This window comes from Bos indicus, chromosome 4, assembly GCF_029378745.1.
Source record: "Bos indicus isolate NIAB-ARS_2022 breed Sahiwal x Tharparkar chromosome 4, NIAB-ARS_B.indTharparkar_mat_pri_1.0, whole genome shotgun sequence".
Taxonomy (NCBI): Eukaryota; Metazoa; Chordata; class Mammalia; order Artiodactyla; family Bovidae; genus Bos; species Bos indicus.
In genome coordinates, this window is record NC_091763.1 from 12,380,230 (window position 1) to 12,402,086 (window position 21,857).

The following is a 21,857-nucleotide window of genomic DNA, read 5'->3' on the forward strand; positions in this document are numbered from 1 at the left end:
TTAATCCGCTGCAGGCTTAGAAACCAGACTACCAAATGAGGTGGGATTGCGTGTTAAAGTAAGAACAAATTTGTACTGTCGTATCACTCACAAGGCTCTGCTAGAGCTGAAAAAAAGAAGCCTGCATCTGCCACGTCTCTTTTGGCAACCCAGAGACCCTTTTGTGGCATATTTCCCGATTCTTCGTTGACACAGTATATTCTGAAAAGATGATCTTACTATAATTGGGAGCCAGCCATGATTTGAGGAGATGGCAGCATAAACTCTACATATTAAATGTATTCAGAGAAAAAAAAAAGTGTACCATAGAAAGCCTTTATTTAATCCATATGTAACATAAACAAACTGTCAAATCAAAATGAATGGATTTAATGTGCTCTATAAAAATACTTTCTTACATATTTGCTGGGTGGGAAATACACTGCACAATTTAAACAAAGAGAACTATTGATTAAGTGATCTATTACCCTTAGCAATAGTTAAATCAGTCTAAGACTACAACACACTAAAATAAGTAATTTATTAATAAGAAATTGAAGCCTGTTTACAAGAGCATTTCAATTTTGTTAATTTGCCTCTCTTGGAAGCTACTCACTGGGAAGCATGACAAGGGTGCCTTATCCGAGTGCAAATTAGTTAAATAAGACTGAACGTTTTTCAGATGTTCACAGTACTGCTTTAATAGTAAGTATTATTTGAAAAAAATTTTGGATAAAAATGATGAAGACGACTTTTAAATATGTTTAAGATACAAAGATAATACTGAATAGCCACTTACCTGGTACAGCTTCTCAAATAAACTTTTGCCGAAGCAACTAAATTTCCCAATTCCTCAAAATCCTATTTATAGAAGAAACACTTCTCTGCTAAAGTGAAGAATTGTATTATTATTAAAAAAGAAAGTTACACAAAAAATACAATCGCTGAAAACCTATTTTACTGTATGAGCTTCGCTGATAATTGAGAAGTATAAGTGCTGACAGAAAAAATAACCTTTGCCTTCTCTTTACCCACTCCAGTGTTCTTGCCTGGGGAATCCCAGGGACGGGGGAGCCTGGTGGGCTGCCGTCTATGGGGTCGCACAGAGCCGGACATAACTGAAGTGACTTAGCAGCAGCCGCAGCCTTCTCTTTTATAGCTTTAATATCTAAAAGCTCTTTATGAGGCTCAGAGCCCTGTATACACAGCCCTCCAAGAAGCTTCTACCGATTAATCAGAATTGATTGTAAGAGATGAATTCCATTTTGCTATCTCTGCATCAAGAGAACTCATTTTAGGGTTTTCAGAGACAGATACATCTACGGTTTTCTCCCTAATTTATTTTTCAATGTGTTATCTCTATAGTCTAATTGAAATTTAATTATTAAAGCAGATAATGTCTATAGAAAAATATTTTGAAAGGCATCAATATCCAGCTGGTATACAACCTGTTTTGCCTTTTTTTTTTTTTTTCCTCTTTAAAAGTTACTGTGTGTTTTATCAGTCCAGCCTTATAAATCTTGGCTTAGAATCAAAAGCTTTTCTCGGCAGTCTGCCCTTCACCCCTTGAGTTTACTCAACATCAAAGTCCTGAAGACCATTCATTCAACAGTGGTCAGCTATTGTTTTTATTTCAGTCCCAGATAGTCCACACTTGGGCGATAGAATTCATCACCGGGAAGGCATTAAATTGCCTTTTCAAACGTCATTCCTCTAAGAGATAGGACCACTTTTCTTTACATGAGGTAGAAAAGAAACCACTACCTGGATCTTTTTTCTACAAAAAAGCGGAGAAGTTTCTTCCTGAGATTTTTCCTCCCCAACCAAAGCCACTTACTAAAACCATTTTTCGACATGGAGTTAAATATCTTGATTTTTCCATGGAAAGATCACATGTGTTTGTTCTGTTGTTGTTATTTTTTTCATAAATGTCAGTTGGAAAGTGGTTGCAAACCATTTTTTTTTTTTTTGCAAACCATTTTTAATTGATAATCAATAAACTTGGTCACATAGAACACTGCAATTGAAAAGGGCTTTATATATCATCCGTCGGGATGTGCCAAACACCATTCTCTACTAAGGGACAGGTCATTGCACCACTTCCTATTTGGATATGGCCTCAGCATTCTACTCAACCCAGGATTCCTGCTAGTTAATACCAGAGTTACCATCCATAAAAACAAGTTCAGTCCTCCAATTTTAGAGTCAACAACATTGAACCGAGAGAGACTGAGGGACAGGTTCAAGTCTACAGGACTAGAAAGAGGAAAAGCCCGAATTTGAACTGGGAGTAGTTATGCATTTTGTTGATTTTGATAACATAAGGTAATACACTTGGTGGCTGTCCATTATTATACCCCACTACAGTCAACTCAGTGCTTGCTGCATATAGATATTTTAATAATGCAGAACTATAATAATAGGATTTAAATTAGAGGAGGAGACCAGGAAGGGAGAAAAAGCTAAAGAGTGAGTTCAAGACAAACTGGGAAAATAAGAGAACACAGAAAACTGAACTGGTTGCCTCGGCAGATTCAAGATGTATTGACCATTTCTATTTTGAGAACTATAGTTCTGGCTCAGGTTCCAAGGAGAAAATCATTGTGAGGGCCAGTGGGAGCATGAAGCTTGAAGCAGGAAGAGATAAGGATCTCTTGGCAATTCTGAAAAATGTGACAGTAAAAGCCTTGGGATAGTATATTTCACTAAGAATACCACCATAGCGGAGGATTCAACTGAGCTTAACAGCTGGTGAGAGAGTATCTATAGAAAATCAAATAGGAATGGAGTGACATGCTGAAAAGAGGACAGAAAGTCTAGAGATCAAAGTTAAAAAGAAGAAACCAAAGAAAAGGGAAAAGAAGGCTGCAGGTAAGTGCAAAATAGTGTGAAGTCCAGAGGAAGGGTTTTGGTAATTTCATGTGAAGCAGCAGTAATCAGGGCAGATCCCAAATCCTTGGGAGATGACAGAATAGAAATACTATGCCAAATCTGGGGCCATAACTAGAAAGATTAGATAACAGGAAGAGTGGATGTGCGGAAGAAGCTGAAGGTCCTCAGCTTGATTAAGGAACAACCAGATAAGGTGATGCTAGTCACTCTCACTTTTCACTTTCATGCATTGGAGAAGGAAATGGCAACCCACTCCAGTGTTCTTGCCTGGAGAACCCCAGGGATGGGGGAGCCTGGCGGGCTGCCGTCTATAGGGTCACACAGAGTTGGACACGACTGAAGCAACTTAGCAGCAGTGGTAAAGAACCTGCCTACCAATGCAGGAGATGTAAGAGATGTGGGTTCGATCCCTGGGTCAGGAAGATCCCCTGGAGGACGGCATGCCAATCCACTCTAGTATTCTTGCCTGGAGAATCCCAAGGACAGAGGAGCCTGGCGGGCTGCAGTCCATAGGGTTGCAAAGAGTTGGACACGACCGAAGAGACTTAGCCCACATGCACGCAGATCAAGTATTCAGAAATGAATACCTTGAAGGAAAAAGAGAAAATTCCTTGAGAGTATCTAAGGAGGGTGTGGGGAAATGGCTATGGGACAAATCGCTTAGATCCTAGAACAAGTGCATCTACTGCTTTTTAAAACAAATTTTTGCAAACTCTCCATGAGAAGTTACTGTCACAAAACTCTGTTTTCTTTTAGATATTAGAGATGAAAATTCCTTAAACATGCAAAGGTGTTTATGGGTTTGTTTCAAAAACAAAAGAGCAGAAGAGATCCTGGGAGCCTCGGTCCTACTGTGAAACCGATCTGGGAGTAGAAGACTTCAGCTGAGGAATAATTTGATGCTATCTAGAAAAAAGTTAGTGACCCCAACTCAGAAATGTAAGAAGAAAATGAGGTAAGCCAGGAATCACTCCTATAAATACCAAGAAAGTCTTATATGGCAGTAAGTCCATTTTATCACAAAAAATTCCTGTTCTTTTCAAAGTATTTTTAAATTGCTATTTTTTAATAGATAATTTGATTACCCCAAAGTTATAGAAACCAACCTACTGTTCTGCTACATAGCACATAGGGTAGAAATTTGGGGGTGGAGGTGAGGGGATGGGAGGAATGTGGTTAAGAGGGATTGTAAAGACAAATAATCCAGAAATATTAAGTGAAAGCTCATGATGATAATTGATATTTTTAAAACAACTAATCTTTCCGTTGTTAAGTAAGTCTTTTTCTTCCTGATGAAATGCATTATTTCAAAGGTCCTGACATATTGCTAATGGACACATTAAAGATAGGGAAGAAAAATTTAGAAGGACAGTCAATCATTCCAGGGTCAGGACATCTTTTCAACAGAAAACAAATGCCATCTAATTATTTAATAGCAAAACATACTAATTTGGTTTTGCAACAAAAATCATTCAAAAAATCATTGATAATTAGCCAAAATATTTTATGACTTTTGCCATTTTTCTAAGGTTATGCAAATACTGTTTTTAAGAGATTAATATTAAACATACTTCTTAATGTTTTTCAATGTTACAAATAGTTATAATAACTGCATTGCAATAAATTGTATAAGTGGCAAGCTAGTGACTGGATAGGTTAAAAACAAAGTATTATTTTTAGTTTTTAAAAAAGGCAAAACTACAGCAAAGTAAAAATATAAACCTGGAGAATAACGGATTAAGAACACAGACGATTATAAGGTTTAGAAGATTAGGAAAATAGATTTTTTTTTCAGATTGACTTATCAAAAAAAAAATCCACACATGACTAAAAAAGCAAAAGGACTATCGGAAGCGGACATTTACCAGCTCCCCAAAAGGGATTCAGATTATAACCTAAACTCACCATCTTTCTTCCCAGCAGTCATTTTTCTGCTGATAATAAAATTGTTGGCCTGTTTGGTCTTCCATTTAACTGTTCCATTTATGCCATCAGCACAGCTTAATAAAAAAGCTTTTCAGAATGAAACAAATGCACAAAAAAAGAAATTAATGTCAAAATAAAATGACTATCACAGATTACCTATTACTTATTAACTGGGATCAGATTCCTTCCAGCCCAGCAAGCTACTGAATTCCATTCAATAAATATTTGTTGCATGTCAGTATAGGGAATATGTGGGGATACAAGGTAAAGATGCAGTTCCTGCCCTCCAAGGAGCTTACAGTCTATAGGGACTGATGCTTCATGTACAGAAATACATATGTCATATATAGAAATATATATATATATATTATATAACCCCTTCCCAAGTGGTACAGTGGTGGAGAATCCACCTGCAATGCAGGAGGCGTGAGAGACGCAGTTTCAGTACTTGCGGTAGGATGATCCCTTGGGAGTAGGAAATGATAACCCACTCCAGTATTCTTGCCTGGAAAATTCCACAGAGAAGTCTGACAGGCTACAGTTCATGGGGCCACCAAGAGTCGGACATGACTGGGTGAGCACACAATATATATGCATGCACAGAAATATATCGTATACTGTAAATGTATAGCAATTACACATATACACACAGTGGTAGAAACCGTAACTGCTACTGGAGGGAAAACAATTTTCCCTGGTGAGGAACATTACGATAACTTTAACATGTCATTTAAATCTATAGTTGAGTTTTGGTAACATTACACCAGCAGCAATGAACAGAGAATCGGAGCAGGGGACACTAAACAGGGGCTGTCTCTGGAATGTAAAGGAGCAATCAGCATAAATCAGGGGTTGAAGAAAAGAAGAGTAAAGGTGGGGCCAGTTATAAGACATCATGGGAGATAATACTGATAATCCTTTTCAAATTGCTAGACGTGGGTTAAAAAAAGAATCAATGATGGCTTTGAATGTTTGACCCAGAATGCCACAGAACAGTACTATATTGACTGAGTGAGTGCAGGTCTCTTCGTTTCCAACACTTTTGCGACTCCATGGACTGTACCCTGCCAGGCTCCTGTGTCCATGGAATTCTCCAGGCAAGAATACTAGAGTGGGTTGCCGTTCCCTTCTCCAGGGGATCTTCCCAACCCAGGGTCTCCTGCATCGGAGGCAGATTCTTTACTATCTGAGCCACCAGGGAAGCCCCAAAAGGAGTTCATTTCTGGAGAAAGATGGTAACTTTAATTTGGGATATGTCAAATTTGGGGTACCAATTGGATATCTAGGTGAAACCAGCTAAGAGGAAGATGGAAATAGAGCTCTGGTTCATAAGAGAACCTAATGCAGGCTTCAGATACAGATTTGAAGTTCATCACCAGAGAAATGATTGCTGAAGCCAAAGCCCCAGTGTAATTCCTTAAAGAGATCATGCCCTTAGGTAACCTGTGTTAGACTGTCAGGTACAAAATGATCTGGAGAAGATATACATTAACGTTCTTGGCTTACTTGCCTATCCTATTCCCAATTATCCAAACTGCCAGTCTTACTGCTTACTCTCCCATCCCTCATCCTTATCTTCCAGACTTGATATTTGGGTACCATTTCCCTAACTACAACATTGGGTCACCATCTCATTCTTTTTTCCTCTAGCCATCTCAGATATGTTCCCTCTGGGTTTAGCTCAGTCCCCAAATCCCCCTGGGTGCACCCCGTACCTCTGCCCAAGCTTCTGGAGCTGAAATACACAGCAAGAAGGGATCCACAAAAAGTGAAAGGGACAAAAAAGGCAGAGGAACATGTTAATAAATACATTCACATAGCCAAAACCCACGATGATTCAGCAAAGACGGAAGAGACAAAGCAGTCAGAGAGGCTGGACAACTGAGCTTGAAGTGTCATATTTATGTTAACGGAAGAGATGCCAAAAAGGAGTGTGATCAACAACCTCACTTACTGTGAAAAGGTCAAAAAGGATGAGAGCGTAGAAAAGATGACTGCTAGATGTGAAAAGGGAGAAGTCAGCGGTGACTCCTTAAAGGGGAGCTCCAATAAAGTGATAAGAGTAGAAACCAGAAGCAAAAGACCAAGATGTAGATGCAACAGATGTAGTAAATCTTTTAGGAATACTTGCCAGAATAGGGAAGCAAAGAAATAAAATGATATGGCAGACTGAAGAGCAGCAAGGTAGAGAGAAAGGCTGGTCCTTTTAGTGTGGGGAGACAGACTGTGTTTATAAGCTGAGGAAAAGACACAGGAAGAGAGAGACAGAGACTAGGTGTAAGGAAAAGGAGCATAAATGACAAGACACAATCCCAGAAAAATTAGAACGGGTGCGACCAAGCATATATAAGCAAAGAAAATACTTTATGAACCAGAGAGTAAGGACAAGTGAAGACAGAGATATTTGTTGGGGGTACAGAACACCTAATGGTGAAAGGGCTCCTCACTTTACCGAATCAGAGATGAAAAGTTTATTTTCTTTTCAACTGAATTTTAAACTTTAAATTAAAATTCTGAACTTTAAATTACAAAACATACCAAGTCCCCTTCCAAAATGAAAAGAGAATACAATTCAAAACCCAAGTTATTAAAAATAAACAACTGAACAAAACCCCAGGTGATCATTTCAGTGATACCTGGGAGTGGAAAGCAAAGGCCTTAGCATCCCACGTGAGTAAATGACTTGGTTGGTATTGAATTTTTAAATCATGCAAACGTAAGTATACTAATTTTCTATCTTCTAAAAGCTCAATCTCATGGCTGATTCGCCTAATAAATGGTTTTGTCACCTAAGAACTGAAGTTATATCCTTTTAAATCTAGATGAAGAATACCGTAGTCGTTTCCCAAGGAATTTAACACGAAATAGGGTCAGAAGTGTTCATGGTCTCTTGTGGCAAAATACCCCACCCCCCAATTTTTCCTAATTGCTGGGTTCCAAAGGCAACCTGCCGGTTACATAAGAATCATCTGGGCAGCTCTCTAAAAATACATATTCTCACACACCCTATCAAATGTATAACAAAGAATTTTAAAACACATATTCACGATTCCACCATGGAGAGTCCAGCTGAGGTGGGTTACACAATTTCATCAGGTGATTCTCACACACAAATACGAACTCTAGAAGACCAACAGAAGCCTTACAGAACCCAAGAGTATATAAGATATTCAACCAAGTACGTCAAAGGTGCCAGATGTAGGGGTAACCTTATCACTGAAACCTTCACTCTCTCTTAACTCCAGCTGGCCCATGCTGTTGCTGCTAAGTCGCTTCAGTCGTGTAGCCAATTTGAAAGAACACGAAAGTCACTGCTGGGCAGTGAGAAATCTCAACCTAGACAGACACGAAGCAGGTAGCCAAATTCTCCTCCATAACTCTTCGAAGAACAAAGTATCTATGTGGACCTGAAAAACACCACCTACATTTAAATCTATCGCATCATTTAGTCCCAAGCTAGGTGCTTTCATGTAGATTGTCTAGTTCAATCCTTACAAAACCAAGAGAAGGTATTAGCATGTCTGAAGGTTACAGACACTTGATCCTATAGCTGCTGCTAAGTCGCTTCAGTCGTGTCCAACTCTGTGCGACCCCATAGACGGCAGCCCACCAGGCTCCCCCGGCCCTGGGATTCTCCAGGCAAGAACACTGGAGTGGGTTGCCATGTCCTTCTCCAACGCATGAAAGTGAAAGCAGAATGGAGTAAATCCTGCAAGCAAGCAGGCACTGTCAGAGTTCCAGACTTCTTTATCAATTGGGAAGTTACCATAAAAAAAGTATGGGGTGTGTGTCCACACAGTATCCCTTTTGTTCCTTTCTTTATTCTAGTCCAGTGATTCTCAGACCATGCTGTGCCTAAGAGTAATTGTTCAGTTATATACACAAAACTACACATATGTACTTTATAGTAGCTTAAAGGATTGACTTGGGTAACTTAAGTTTATGGAATTTTTTTGGTCTTACACTCTGGCTTTCAGAACCTCACTAAACTCGTAAGATTTAATGCCACTGTACACCCTTGCTGGGTGAACCCACACACCATGGCCCATACTTTCCAGGTCCTGTGTAAGTGCAGTCTACTTGACTTTTACAGACAAATTTCAAAATTCAAATCTGATTGGTGCTTCAATTGTTAAAAATTAGAGGCAGGGTAAAATATTTTAAAAGGCTTCCCAGGTGGCTCAGTGGTAAAGAACCCTCCAGCCAATTCTAGAGATGCAGGATTCACCGGTTCAACCCCTGGGTAGGGAAGATCCCTTGGAGGAGGAAATGGCAACCCATTTCAGTATTCTTGCCTGGAGAAACCTATGGACAGGAGAGCCTGGCAGGCTATGGTCCATGGGGTTGCAAGGAGTCGGACATGATTAAGCAACTGAGCACAGCACAAAACAGTTCAAACACATCTTAAAAATAAAGCTCTATTTTAAGGCTGGCATTGCTTTGAGCATGTTCATTTTTTTAAAGTTTATATTGATCCATCTAAAGTCCTACTTTGACCACATAAGACCACAGTCCAATAAATCTCAATAAAAAGACAACTTCTTACGCCTCTGCTTACCAGACAGCATCAATAAAGGCAAGACACAACACCATGGATAACATGTCTGCTTAAAGATTCGAGTCCCACACCTTGAGGGAGAAATCTCAGTAATACTGAAATATCTATTTTTTGTTACGCATTCAAGATCATGGATCAACCCAACTAACTCCTTGTGTAGAAAATTATTATAATCTCTATAATGGTGACTACGGTCTTCTTCCTTAGATCTTGAATTTCCCCTTTAGTTCATTTATGCTTAATAAAAAAAGACTTTTTGAAATTTATTCTTTATTGACTAAAAGATTATTTAAATTAAAAAAAGAAAATTATTACAATCTGTACATTAAGAAATGGAGAATATTTACTGGTGGAAAAAAGCTAGTATTTTAATAACTTTGATTTTCATTGAAAAAGATCACCCCATTTTTTTCTATGAGAACAAATTTCCTTTGTTAGGATGGGAAAAAATGGCTCAAATTTTTTAAATATTTATTCTATACATTACATTTCAAGATTAAATCTAGTGTTTAAAAAGAAAAATGTCAGCCTGTATAGACTGGTTCTTGGACTTTTTCCAAAGATAATGGACCATCCTCAGAAATCCTGAAAGGAACTCCACTGTGCTCATTGGGTTCATGAGCTACAGTTGTACCTGGATGTGAGTTTCGCTCTAATTCATAAATACAAAAGCAAAGAATAAAATGAATCTTGTGTTTACAAAACCCAAACTAAGACAGTCACACAATTAGCTAACATAGCATGATATACAATTTAACCAATTCTTCAATGCTCCCTCTCAAAAATCCTCAAAGCCTGAATGAATCCAATGGTGGCTGGCAGGACCTTAAATTCCCTAGAAACCATCCAATACTTAAAGTTTGTCTTAAGGTTCCATGATTCATCTGGAGTCTCGTAGCAGCGTGACTACATCTCATCTGGCCGGGGGCAAACACTCTCTGAAGAAACATTACTCTTTCCCAAACCTGAATAATTTGCTGACTTAGGGAGGTGGGGTTTGCTATTTAATAAAAGCCATTGAAGAGTTGTGAATAGTGACTGATTGCTGATGATCTAATCAAAATGTCAAGGGATAGAAATAATAAATAGTAACTTAGTCCGACATCACTGTTCAAGTAAATAGCAGGATACGCCAAATGAAATGTAATCTCGTTAATATACTTACCTTAGAACCGAACTGTCATGTCTTTCTCTGCCCACTGTTTCATCAGACTCTTTTCCTATTTCACTCAAAGGGGACACAGACGAGAACACAAAGGGGAGCACAGATGGGATACACAGCTCATGCCCCCCTCATCTCTTCCCCTCTCTCACCATCCCCCATATCATTATGTCTCTCCTTTGCCTTCTGTTTTCCCTTCCTTTTTTCATGCAACTGTCCTTAATATTTTGTAAACTGTCTCTTACACTGAAATCTTGTTTTTATATTTTCCTCTCTTAAAAACGTTAGCTGACATTATCACTGGCTACCAAGTTTTATGTGCTAAGTGCAAGGTACTAAAGGTTTTCTAGATAACTATTTCAATCCCTACATCATCAGCTATGTAAAATAGGTATTATTAGTTCCATTTTAAAATAAGAATAAGAACTCCTAGGAAATTATATGACTTAATCCCAGATCATATGTCTAGTAAGAGGCCGAGCTGGATTTTGAACCCCTTTCTTGGCTGACTGCAAAGACTCCATCATCTACTCATCAATACTATCCCCAAATGGTTAAATGAGGATGCAATTTGTGAACTACGTATTTTATGTAATTTGAGATAGTATTATTATTACCAGTAGGTCCTCTTCAACTTATTTTTCTTTCTAGAACAAAATAAGTTTTCCCTGAGTGCTAGATTAGAAATAGCTAGCAATGAGGAAATGCCCATGGAAATTAATCCTGTGTGTTAGGTACAGACACAAACAATTCATTAAAAGAAGAAAGTTAAAAGGTTAGCTGGAACCTACGGAGAGAAAAATGGCTTTGCTGAGAACTGTCCACCCCAACCTCCAAGGGAGTCAAGGAAAAATATTCCTGAGAGAAGTATAACAGCAAGAATTTAAACCGAGAATGCCAAAATAAGAAGCCTCTAAACTTTGTTAAAACAGCAGAGCGTGGCAGGGCAGAACATAAACAATTATTTAACATAATGTAAAGTTATTAGAATTTCATAATTTTAGCATAAGCTTGGTAAGATTTTAGGCTTCAGAGTGAAATAAAAATTAAGAACACAGAAAGGCTGGTGTTTAGTGTTTAAAATCAGCATCTCTGGAGACAGAGCACCTGGGTTCAAAATCCCAGTTTCTGTCCACTGGGCAAGTTATTCAAAGTCTCTGAACCTCAGTTTCCTCAACTGGTAAGAACCAAACAGTGCTCACCTCATAGAGACATCGTGAATATACATAAAACCCTGACAAGAGTGCCTAGCGCACGATGACATTCTCAAAAAAAAATGAGTTGTTATTACCCTTAAACTTCACTTAATATGAAGGAAAGTTTAGATTTCTTTAAATGTGTTTTGTTTTTTTAAAAAACAGACATTCAAATGAAAAAACCATTGTCACTGCAGTTGGCATTACAGAATACAGCATTCTTTTTTTTTTTTTTTGCCTCCTTCACAGTCAGGAGACACATGAAAAAATGATATTTGTATGGTGGAGCGGAATAAACGCTGGAGGCTGCTCTCCAGCAGAGACAAACGCCCAGGGGTTCCAACCATTCCAGGCTCCACAGGGCTAAGAAGATGGTATGGTAGCAAGTCTTCATTCCCAGTATCTGCCAAGGCAAACTGGTGGAGAGCCGCAGTTTAACCCTTCTGAGGAAAGCCAGGTGGAATGAGAAGTAAGTTATATTGACATCTGTACTGTCTGACTGTCATAAACTCTTAGGTATTTATTCTGAGGAAATAATGCCACAAAAACAAAAACTGCATGGGCACAAGATTCAACTTTGCATCACATATCAAAACCGGAGAAAAACAGAAACATCCAATCAAAGAAAAAGCAATGGTTTAATAGACTAGTTCGTGGAGAAGGGAGGGTTATCCACTTCTCTTTGTGGTTTAAGAGCCCAAGCGAGGCACATACTGGGTTTTCACTGATAGGATACAGTACTATCTATATTCTATCTCAAAAATACTAGATGAAGAAGGAGATCCTTGAGATCCACTGAGATCTTTGAAAATGGGATACATAAAACATGCAATAGTTATATGCATAACAATTTAATGTCCCCATCTGCAAAATGTTGGACTGTTTCAAAATTATTAAAATTAATGAAAGGCAGAATACAAAACATGATGCAGACTGAAATTTAGCCTAACAGTGCAATCTAGTGGGAAAGGATTAAAAGGCAAAGCAGTAAGAGCGACTGGGCTCAGGAAGTAAAACTGTAGGAAAAAATTCTGTCCAAAATAAAAAAACATAGAAATACAGTAATAATGAGTGCTTATTTGAAACTGTCATTATTTTTCTTTATTATAGAAGCCACACATTTTCACTGTAATACATCCAAAGAGTATAACCAGGAGGGTATGAAATATAAAAGTTCCTTCCTACATATCTATTGCTGTCCCTCCAACGCCACTGCTAAGGGTATCCCCTCTCAACAGTGCTCACATCATTCTATATTCTATGCATATATAAATGTATGTTTGGACACAAACACATATAAACACACACATACCATGCTTTTCTACCCATGATGTGATCACACTTTTTTTCCCTAGCATGTATCTTGGACACGTTTACATGATATCACATTTTAAGACTGCATAGCTTTACCCTTTGTGGCTCAATTATAATTTATTTATCATCACCTCAAGCTCCCGATCTTTCCCTTAAAGTCTGGTCTTCTTCCGGCATTCCTTATCCTGAGAATGGCGTCACCACTCACTCTCATGAATATAACAGAAATCTAGAAATCATCCCTGATTTTTTTTCCTAGAGAAATCGTCTCTGGTAACCCTCCACCCAAAATTCAACCCCTGACCCACTCCTATTGCTATTTACCCCTCAACACGTTCTTCCAAACTTCATCTCCCCACCACTACTCTAGCAAGGGAGGTCATCTCTTCCTCTCTGCTCTGCATTACTAAGTAGACTTGGAACTACCGCTTCTATTCTGACCCCTCCAATCCTTTTATCACAATGCAAAGTGCTCTTTTTTGAAACGCAAATTTGATCAAGTCCTGCTTAGAGCCCTCCCAAGAGGTAGGTTTTAGATTTTAGGATGAAGATTACACTCTTTGAGGCAGTCTAACGGGCCCAGCAGAATTTGCTCCCTGACCCCCGCATCCAGCCTCTTCATACTGTGCTTCCCCTTCTACCCGGGCACCAACCTCACAGGACTTTCTAGAGCACCTTCTGTTTGCTAGGGCACCCTGCTACAGAGCCTCTACAGAGCTCTTCTTTTGACCTCCAATATACTTTTCCTCTTCACCTCACTCACATCTACTCATCCTTCAGGTCTGAGTACCTTCTCAGATAAGCCTTCCTTAATCCCCCTGACTGGCCAAATCCCCTGCTTAGAAATTCTATTAGTATTTGTAACACTTACCATAGTTCTAAGGGCACATTGATATGTGTGATTGATTAATCTTTGTCAACACCCTAGTTTAAAAGTTCCCTAATCTAGGACCGAGTATTCCACAGCATTTAACACAGTCTCAAAACCAGTCAACACTCAAAAAATAACTGAATAAAAGAAGTACTAGCTAGTAAGAGGAGCCACGATTTTTTCTAATTTTTCATTGACTACCATCAATATAAATATCCTTATACTTTTATTTTTCATCACCCAAAGGAGTATCTTTGTAAGCTAAACTCCTAGAATGTCAATGGCTAGACAAAAATAACATATATCTCAAATCTTGATAAGCACATGTAGCAACCTGTTCTGCTTCTACTTCTGCAGTACTGGCCTTTGATTAGAATCAGCTCTGTAACTACAGAAGATGAAAGATGGTAAAGTGCTACATCGATTAACTCTTTCAGAGGAGAGAAAAGCCACTGTCATTTTACTGCACAGCGAGGAGCGCCAATTTGCTAAGGAGAAAAGAAAAATGAAAAACCTTGGGGCTAATTTTGCTCTCCCTCTGCATTCCAAGGTAAAAAAAAAAAAATCAACTTTTACTTCTCTGTCTATTGCTGAAGAAATCCCAGAGAACTAAAATATTTCACTTGAACTGCTATAGCAAAATTAACTGTGATCTTTTCTTTCAAATTGACAGTGAACTCCAAATCTCCATAAGAATCAAAGTGGTGAACAAATGAATGAGTGGAAAGCTAAAGAATGGGAAAGAATTTACACTGGAGCTGCCTAACTCCTAAACATTTTTGAAATGAGAGGCTTCATTTGTCAGAAAAGAGAAATGTCTGCCTTCCGTGTCACAACACAAGCAGGGGCAATATCCGTGGTACAGAATGCCAAAGAGCTAGTCTAAAAAAACTGATTAGTCCAAGGCAATTAACTAGAAAATGAGACATGCTAAAGATGAGTGCTTTTAAAGTGATGAAACACATTTAAACACTATTGCATAGACACTGCATAGGAATTCTCAGATGAAGACATAAAACATAAGATTTTTACCAAAGTGACCCAAGAAGAAAACAGCACTTTTCTAACATTGAGTTTGGCAAGAATATAACATTAACAAGTATACCAGCAGTACATGTTTCGTAGCAACCTGCTTATTTCCTAAGGTAACTTCCTGAAGTTTTAAAATTTAAACACTGGGGATTATTTACTTCCCAAACCCAGCAGCAGGAGCAAGTACTGCATTCAAGGAATTGCAAGTAGCCTCCTGCAGATCAGGTGCACGAGCGTTGACAAGCCAGGCACTCAGGCTTTGAGCATTTCTCTCTCGGAAATATGAGCTCAGCTCAGGACGCCTGTGGCATCTTCAACAACTGGGAGCCGGGCCATCGGCCGTCGCAAGCTGCCCAGCACATTACTACAAGCCCACAAAAGTGCATTACACTTTTCTAAAAGATAGAGAAAATGAGAAGAGAACATGTTTAACATTAAAAATACACTTCACATATTCAGGGTTCGAGTGACCATATCTCTGACCTCACAATCTGAGTGGAGGAGAAAGTTCTGGGCGTGGGGAGAAGGGACAGGAGTCAAAGAAGCATGACAACGTTGATTTTAAAAGATGCCTGGAGAATGGTGTCTTCCTTCTTCACATTTGTCATCAGAATCCCCTTAGTTTTCAAGGGTCACTCACAGGCATAAAAATCGTCACCGTGGAGTGAGACGTGTTGGGCTTATCACTTCTTAGAACTGAGGTCCTATGTGCCTACTCCACTAAGGAACTTTGAGCAATCAATCACATTTTCACAGTTGGAGATCGTAATCAAAATAAACAATCCATAGGCAGGTGGAAAGAAAATCTGCCCCAAGACATGTTTGAGACATGAAGCCGGTGCTCCTAGGGCACTGACGAACCAGGCTCACTTCAAAGGGAGTTAAAAGAGCACAAGGTCAGCGGCCTACTTTTGATTGAAAGGTTTTCTTTGCGAGTGAAAAGCTAAAAATTGTAACTGTTATGTATTACAAGGACATAGAAGAGGGGACTGCAGAAGGAAGAAGAATGGCCTCACATTTCCCCTGGGTAAGAGGCTCTAGCAGCGTAGGGCTCAGCTGTCCTGTACCAGCGGCTGGCAGCAGTCTGCTCCCCCTTAACCCAGGGCGCCCCCCGGACACCCGCAGTGAGAAACACCAGGGAAGGAACAATTTCAGGAAGCAACTGAAAGCCACTTTAGTTCTCAGATTTTCACGTTTGAAATGAAATGAAAAGGGAGGAAAGCATGCGTTAAAATGTCCAGTTGCAGCTGTTTGCAAGTTGTAAGAAATCAACCTGCAACCCACAGGACTACTCTTTCTTTTAGACAGTTGATCAGAAAAAATAAAATGTTTACACCGTGACATCAGTGTGTCTCTGCTGTCCTGCACTAAAATGTTATCATGGCCTCAAATTAAATATTCATTGCAAGAAAGATAAATATTTCTGGCACTTGAAAATAAAGAGACCAAGAAAGGTGCTAAGTTGATTCCCTTCTTGAGCTTCACTGTTAGAAAGGTCTCAAGTTGAAACCCATCTCTATCTTTCACCCACTACAGCTGGTTCTGCTTTCTGAAGCAAACAGAAGAGAGTTTATGTCTACTTTTAGTCTTTAAGCTAAACGTTTCCAGACCCTTTGAGGATACCTCCTATGACAAGATTGCCAGACCCCTCACCATCCCCACTGATTGTTCTGGAAGTTGTCTAATTTGTCAATGTCTCTCTTTAAATGTGACAGCCAGAAATGGACACAATACTACACATGTGGTTAATTAGAGCAGGCTACTCTTAATTTTTGTGACATATGGACACTGTACTATTACTGGAATCTAAATTTAATTTTTTTTTAATTTTGCAGCCACCATGCCACTGGTTCATATTAACTGTCCTTCTCCTCAAAAACTGCTACCATATAAAGTCATCTCCTTCCTTTATACAGGCCAATGAATTATGAGGCATTTACTGCTACAAAATATATTTCTAAATAGTAGCCTACTTAAACCATATTAACTCTCAATTCTGTTATCTATTTGTAATAGACTTTTTTGAAGTCAACAATGGATTTTAAAGCAAGCATCTTAGAACTTCATCAAAGCTATCCATAAAAATGTTGAAAAAGAGAAGACCCAGGGCAAAGGCTTGTGATCCTTCACCTAGGACCACTCTCAGACCCAAACCCAGTAACCAATTCGGATTGCCCCAGGCTCACAAAGCAATCCTGCTTGTCTATACAGCATCTTACATACGAGAGCCTCCGAAAAGCCCTGACAAATGCTTAGCTGAAAGCAAGATTCATTTATCTTTTAAAGCAAAGTGTAAAAAATCTACGCATACGAAAATTAAGAGTCAAGTGAAAATACATATGCACGTGGAACAAAGACTAGAAGGGAAGGCACATCAGTGCAAATGTTTGTTCTCGTGTCAGACTGTGGAGACTCTACTCTTTTTTATTCAACACGGTCTTTACTCTAGTTACACTGTTTGAAAACCTGAAGTCCCCGGAATTTTGCTCAGACAGAAATGTGTGTGGAAGCTGTTCAGAAGCCATCCGCGTGAAACAACTTTAAGAGCATTGAGCCTCTATCTGATTCTACCATCCTGAAAACCCCAATCGGGAAAACCAGTCACTTGAAAAGACTTGTTGATCTTCAGAAACACTAGCTTCCTTTTTTCAATTCTGCAGTGCTGCTTGTGGCTTAATATTTCTAGAAATCAGGGAGGCAGCAAACGGAAGAACTGCATCCTAAAGTTTAGAAAAAGCCTTGATGCCTTGCATGTGCGTGTGCCCGTGTGTCTATCTGTCCATGTCTCTCTGTCTGCCTGCCTGCCCGTGTCTGCCGGTCTTTCTGTCACGTCTCTGTTGGAGAAGCTGGAAAGGACAGAAAGAAACAAAAAGCATCATGTTAATATTTCCGTGAAGCTCTGGACTTCACAGAGCTCCAGCCCAGGGATCTGTAGCGGACATGTAAACATATGTTATCTATTCACGTAGAGTCCTTTTTTACACCAAGATTGGGTAATAAGATCAACAACAGAATCTACCCTTGGGTGTTTAGAACTGAGGTAACAGTAAGTTAAAAGAAAAGGGACCAGACAGAGTAAGCATGGACGCTTAGTAAAAAAGAAGAAAAAACAAAGTGTCTGGTTATTTTAGAGAAAATGCGATCCATAAATACTGCACTTCTTAAAACCCCGACCCATCTGAATAACTGACGGAGAATTTTTTAACATGTCAAGGTTTCCTCACTGCTTCAACGTTTTATTTCAAGCCTGGTTTTCATCAGTTAAAACCAGTGCTAGAAACTGGATATGCGTTATCTTTCTCATCAGTTTTCTCTGGTGCTGTCCCTTGCTAATTTTCAATGTCCGAGAGACAAGTGAAAATTCCACTTTGCTTAGAAAAACAATTTGCCTACCACACTAGAATTTAAAGTAAATAGATGAGGTCGATCAACAGCTTTTAGATTTATGGCAAACTCTTTATAATAAATGGATAAAATGATCAAGTATTAAGTCCAATTAATATTTGACAACTGAAAAGTTTACTTTGCTGAGAAATAAATTTTTCCTACCACACTAAAAGTTAAGTCAAATTGCATGTAGTAAATCAGCAGATTCACAGATCCAAAGCAAACTGTCATCTAAATCAGATAAAATGTCTAACTAGAAAGTCCAGTTATTGTTTGGCAAGTGAAAATTCCACTTTTTATGAAGTATATTTTTCCTACTCTAGACATTAAGCTAAATATAAAAGGTAAATCAACAGCTTCACAGATACATGGCAAATTGTCTTAAATAAGTAAAATATCCAATTAGAAAGCTATTATTTGACAAGTGAACATCCCACTTGGATTTGAAATACAATTTTCCTACTACACTTGAAGTTAAACACAGGTAGTTAATCAACAGCTTCATAGATCCACAGGAAATTCTCATTAAAATGGATTAAAATGTTCCCATACAATGCCCAGTAGTATTTGATAAAGTAAATAATGCATATTAGCATCTCTTTTTGCTATGCGTGTGATCTTGTGCAAGACGGGTAAGAAACAGATAACACTGGGAACTATCTGAGAAAATCCAAAATTCACTTATGACATCAAATATCAAAAGAGTGTTTTAAATTCTTATGTATTTATGTGGGGGTGATTTTTAATGTTGTTCTGTGCTTTAGGTAACATGAAAATGTCATCTCAAGTATTTACCTATTAACACTGTATTTTTTTTTTATGTTTGATATTGTTTTGCTGCTTTAGATTAAATTTTTTTCTCAAAGCTACTATCTATTGTTGCTTTTTTCCTTAGAAAAATCTATTTCTAAGCAAAGTAAAAATGTTTTCATATATAGAGAATAAGAAACACAAGGATATATACCAGATTACTATGTGTGTGTTAGAATAGTGAGATCAGAGGAAACTCTCAGTTCTTTGGTTTTAAATATTTTTGTACTAATGTTCATCTAAATTTCAATTAGAAAAAGTAATCACTATTATTTCCATTTTTAAAAAGATTCTAAAAATTTAATGTTATTTAGAAAGCTAAGGCTCCTTGAAGAGAAAAAAATGGAGGAAATTAACTTGACCCCATTTTTAATTTTTAGAAATTACACCCGTGCAACTCTATGAAAAATATACATTATTTAGGCACATGTATATAGAGAAAGTAGAGTCCCTAATGTTTACCGGGGTTGTCACAGGATAAAGAGGTTACAGGTGATCCTGATTTTCTTTTTGAGGTGTTTTTTTCCTCCAGTTTTCTGGATTTTTTCCCCCTAAATTTTGTACAATGAATAGGAATTACTTTTATTATGATAAAGATAAACACTAAAGCTGGGTTTTTTTCCTCCACCCTACCCCCCCAAAAAAAGTCCTGGCTAACATTCTGAAATAAAAATTCAAATAGATTCAAACTTGGTGAAACTTTTTTGATTTTTAAACCTGAGTTTTTTCTATCACCTATCCTGTTTTTTAATCTCATTTTTTAGAAACAGAATGTCTATCAATTACCAAACAACTAGATGAAGTAACCTTCCTGGATTTAAAAAAGTAGGAAGAATTTGACGGTCTGGCAGTCACCAGAACAGTATTCTAGAAAACATAAGAAATCCTGAAAGCATTCAACATTGCAGGGAAGAGTGAACATCCTAAGCATGGAAAGACACTAAGGCACTTCTAAACACTATAATTATATTCACCCAACTTCCTTGGAAGGTATCTTTCAGTGTTGGAAATCTGCACTTCATTTATTCATATATCTGATGGTCAATATTTTATTTCTGATTAAAAAGCAGAGTTTCAATAAATGTGCTAGAGTTTTGTTTACTCTTAGAAAGGCTGGCTTTAACTGAGATCTCTACCATTCTGTCATCTACAACGGGTCAAATTCTTATCTATCTTCTATGTACAAATTAATATATAGCAATGTTACTCAAATCTGCTATTTTAGCCTTTAAATACAAATCTCATCTGTGTCTCATCTGTGTCTCAGGAACCTCACGCAGTTGTAGACAATTGGTTTTTCATTTTAACTTAAAGTTCTTTTACTAAGATTATCAACAGATTGTCCCTTTTCTTAGTGCCTAACACTTTCCTAAATTGAAATCCACGTTAAGGCTTTTTATTTCAGCTCCTTCCTCATCAGTATTTTAGTCTCGTAACTCACTGCAATTTTCTCTAACGTATACGTTAGAGAAAAATACATACGTTTATAAACATACACAAATATTTGTGGCCAAATCTTGGCAACGCGCTTCAAAGGATTAAACTTGCGGTTACCGTGACTAAAGGTATTCATTCACCCTACAAGATTTAGAAAAACGTAACGTTGCAGAGAGATCCATGTCTCTGCGTAAACCTCGTAATCATCACCAAAAGGCCGTAGCTGGGAGTCTCCGAAGCCCGCCAAATACACTGGAGGCATCCACAGCTGTTTTTAATTGTTTTCGCTTTCTCGAAATAGTGTACTTGGTGGGGCAAACCGTTGTGTTTTCAGCGTCTCTGGCCCCCAGCCGAGGTTAACCCTGACCTCAATGCCCTGTTTAGCTCCTAGCATTTCACGATTCCGTTTCCCTGCTCCGCAAAACCTAAGAAAAACGAGATTTCCGTTGCCGAGAAATTCGCTTAGGCAGAAAGGAGAATTAGGCGTGTCAGATGCATATTTTTATGTCCCCTCCAGATCGGATTCAAGAAAAGGGGGAAAAAAAGATGTGGTGTGTTGGTAGAGCTGGGCACAGCTCAACACCCATTTCCTAGGGCTCGCCTCTGGGCCACAGAGCCCCATTCGCAAGGTAAGCCCCCAACCCCCAGATGGTCGACGACCCCCAGCCTCTGAGGCAGGGATCTGGAGAGGTTCATCACCCGGACTGCTGGGGACGGGTGGGGGGCAATGGGAATGGAAACTGGAGATGGAATTTCGGTGCTGCTGGGCAGGGAGGGGCCCCCGGGGGCGCAGAGAAAAAAGGCCAGGGGTCAAGCCTGGCAAGGGAAGCACAGGGTTCCAGAAGTGGGGTGCGGGGCATCTCGGAGGAAGCGTGCACTAAGGACTCTGCAGCACGAGGGGCTCATGCCCAGAAAATGCACCCAGGTACCCCAAACCCGGGAAGGGGGGGTGGGGAAGCAGCGGCCTGTTGGCCCCAGGACCTCCCGTCGCGCGCGGGACACTAACCTGTCAGCAAGAAGGTGCCAGTGGTCGCGGGGCTCATCCTGCGTGTCCCCCGACCCTGTCCCGTCCAAGCACAAGGGTCTCCCAGCTCCCACCACCAGGGCAATTGCATTCTTGGCCTGGCTAGGCCGGCCGTCCTCGATTCTCCCCTCCCCTCCCTTTCTTCTTTCCTCCCAGCTCGGCCAGTTCAGCATCAGCATCCTGCACCCCCCTCCTTAATCCCGAACTCCCTCTAGCGGCGGGCCAGTGTAGCGGGGCCGTCGCCCCCACCCCCATCTCCCCCATCCCCC

At 39.2% G+C, this 21,857-nt stretch overlaps 1 protein-coding gene and 1 long non-coding RNA gene across 8 annotated transcripts in view; one reads left to right on the forward strand and one right to left on the reverse strand.

Moving 5' to 3' along the window:
- Positions 1-21,776, reverse strand: part of SGCE (sarcoglycan epsilon) — a 71,437-nt gene extending 49,661 nt beyond the window's left edge. For 3 of the 6 annotated variants that reach the window (XM_070787510.1, XM_070787509.1, XM_019959700.2), the window contains exon 1: positions 21,571-21,776. In XM_070787510.1, the coding sequence (XP_070643611.1) occupies positions 21,571-21,679 (109 nt within the window). In that variant the 5' untranslated portion in view covers positions 21,680-21,776. Of the gene's footprint in view, positions 1-4,776; positions 4,885-21,570 lie in introns of all 6 variants that reach the window. The other 3 variants (XM_070787508.1, XM_070787507.1, XM_019959696.2) reach the window with 3 other exon arrangements.
- LOC139182663 (uncharacterized) lies at positions 2,599-16,271 on the forward strand. Of its 2 annotated transcripts, none has more exons than XR_011566168.1 (5): positions 2,599-2,850; positions 3,628-3,826; positions 11,963-12,182; positions 14,256-14,448; positions 14,572-16,271. It is a non-coding gene; the product is annotated as an uncharacterized lncRNA (long non-coding RNA). The 2 variants fall into 2 exon arrangements; XR_011566169.1 differs by lacking the exon at positions 2,599-2,850 and adding an exon at positions 2,962-3,064.
- Positions 21,777-21,857: the final 81 nt, after the last annotated feature.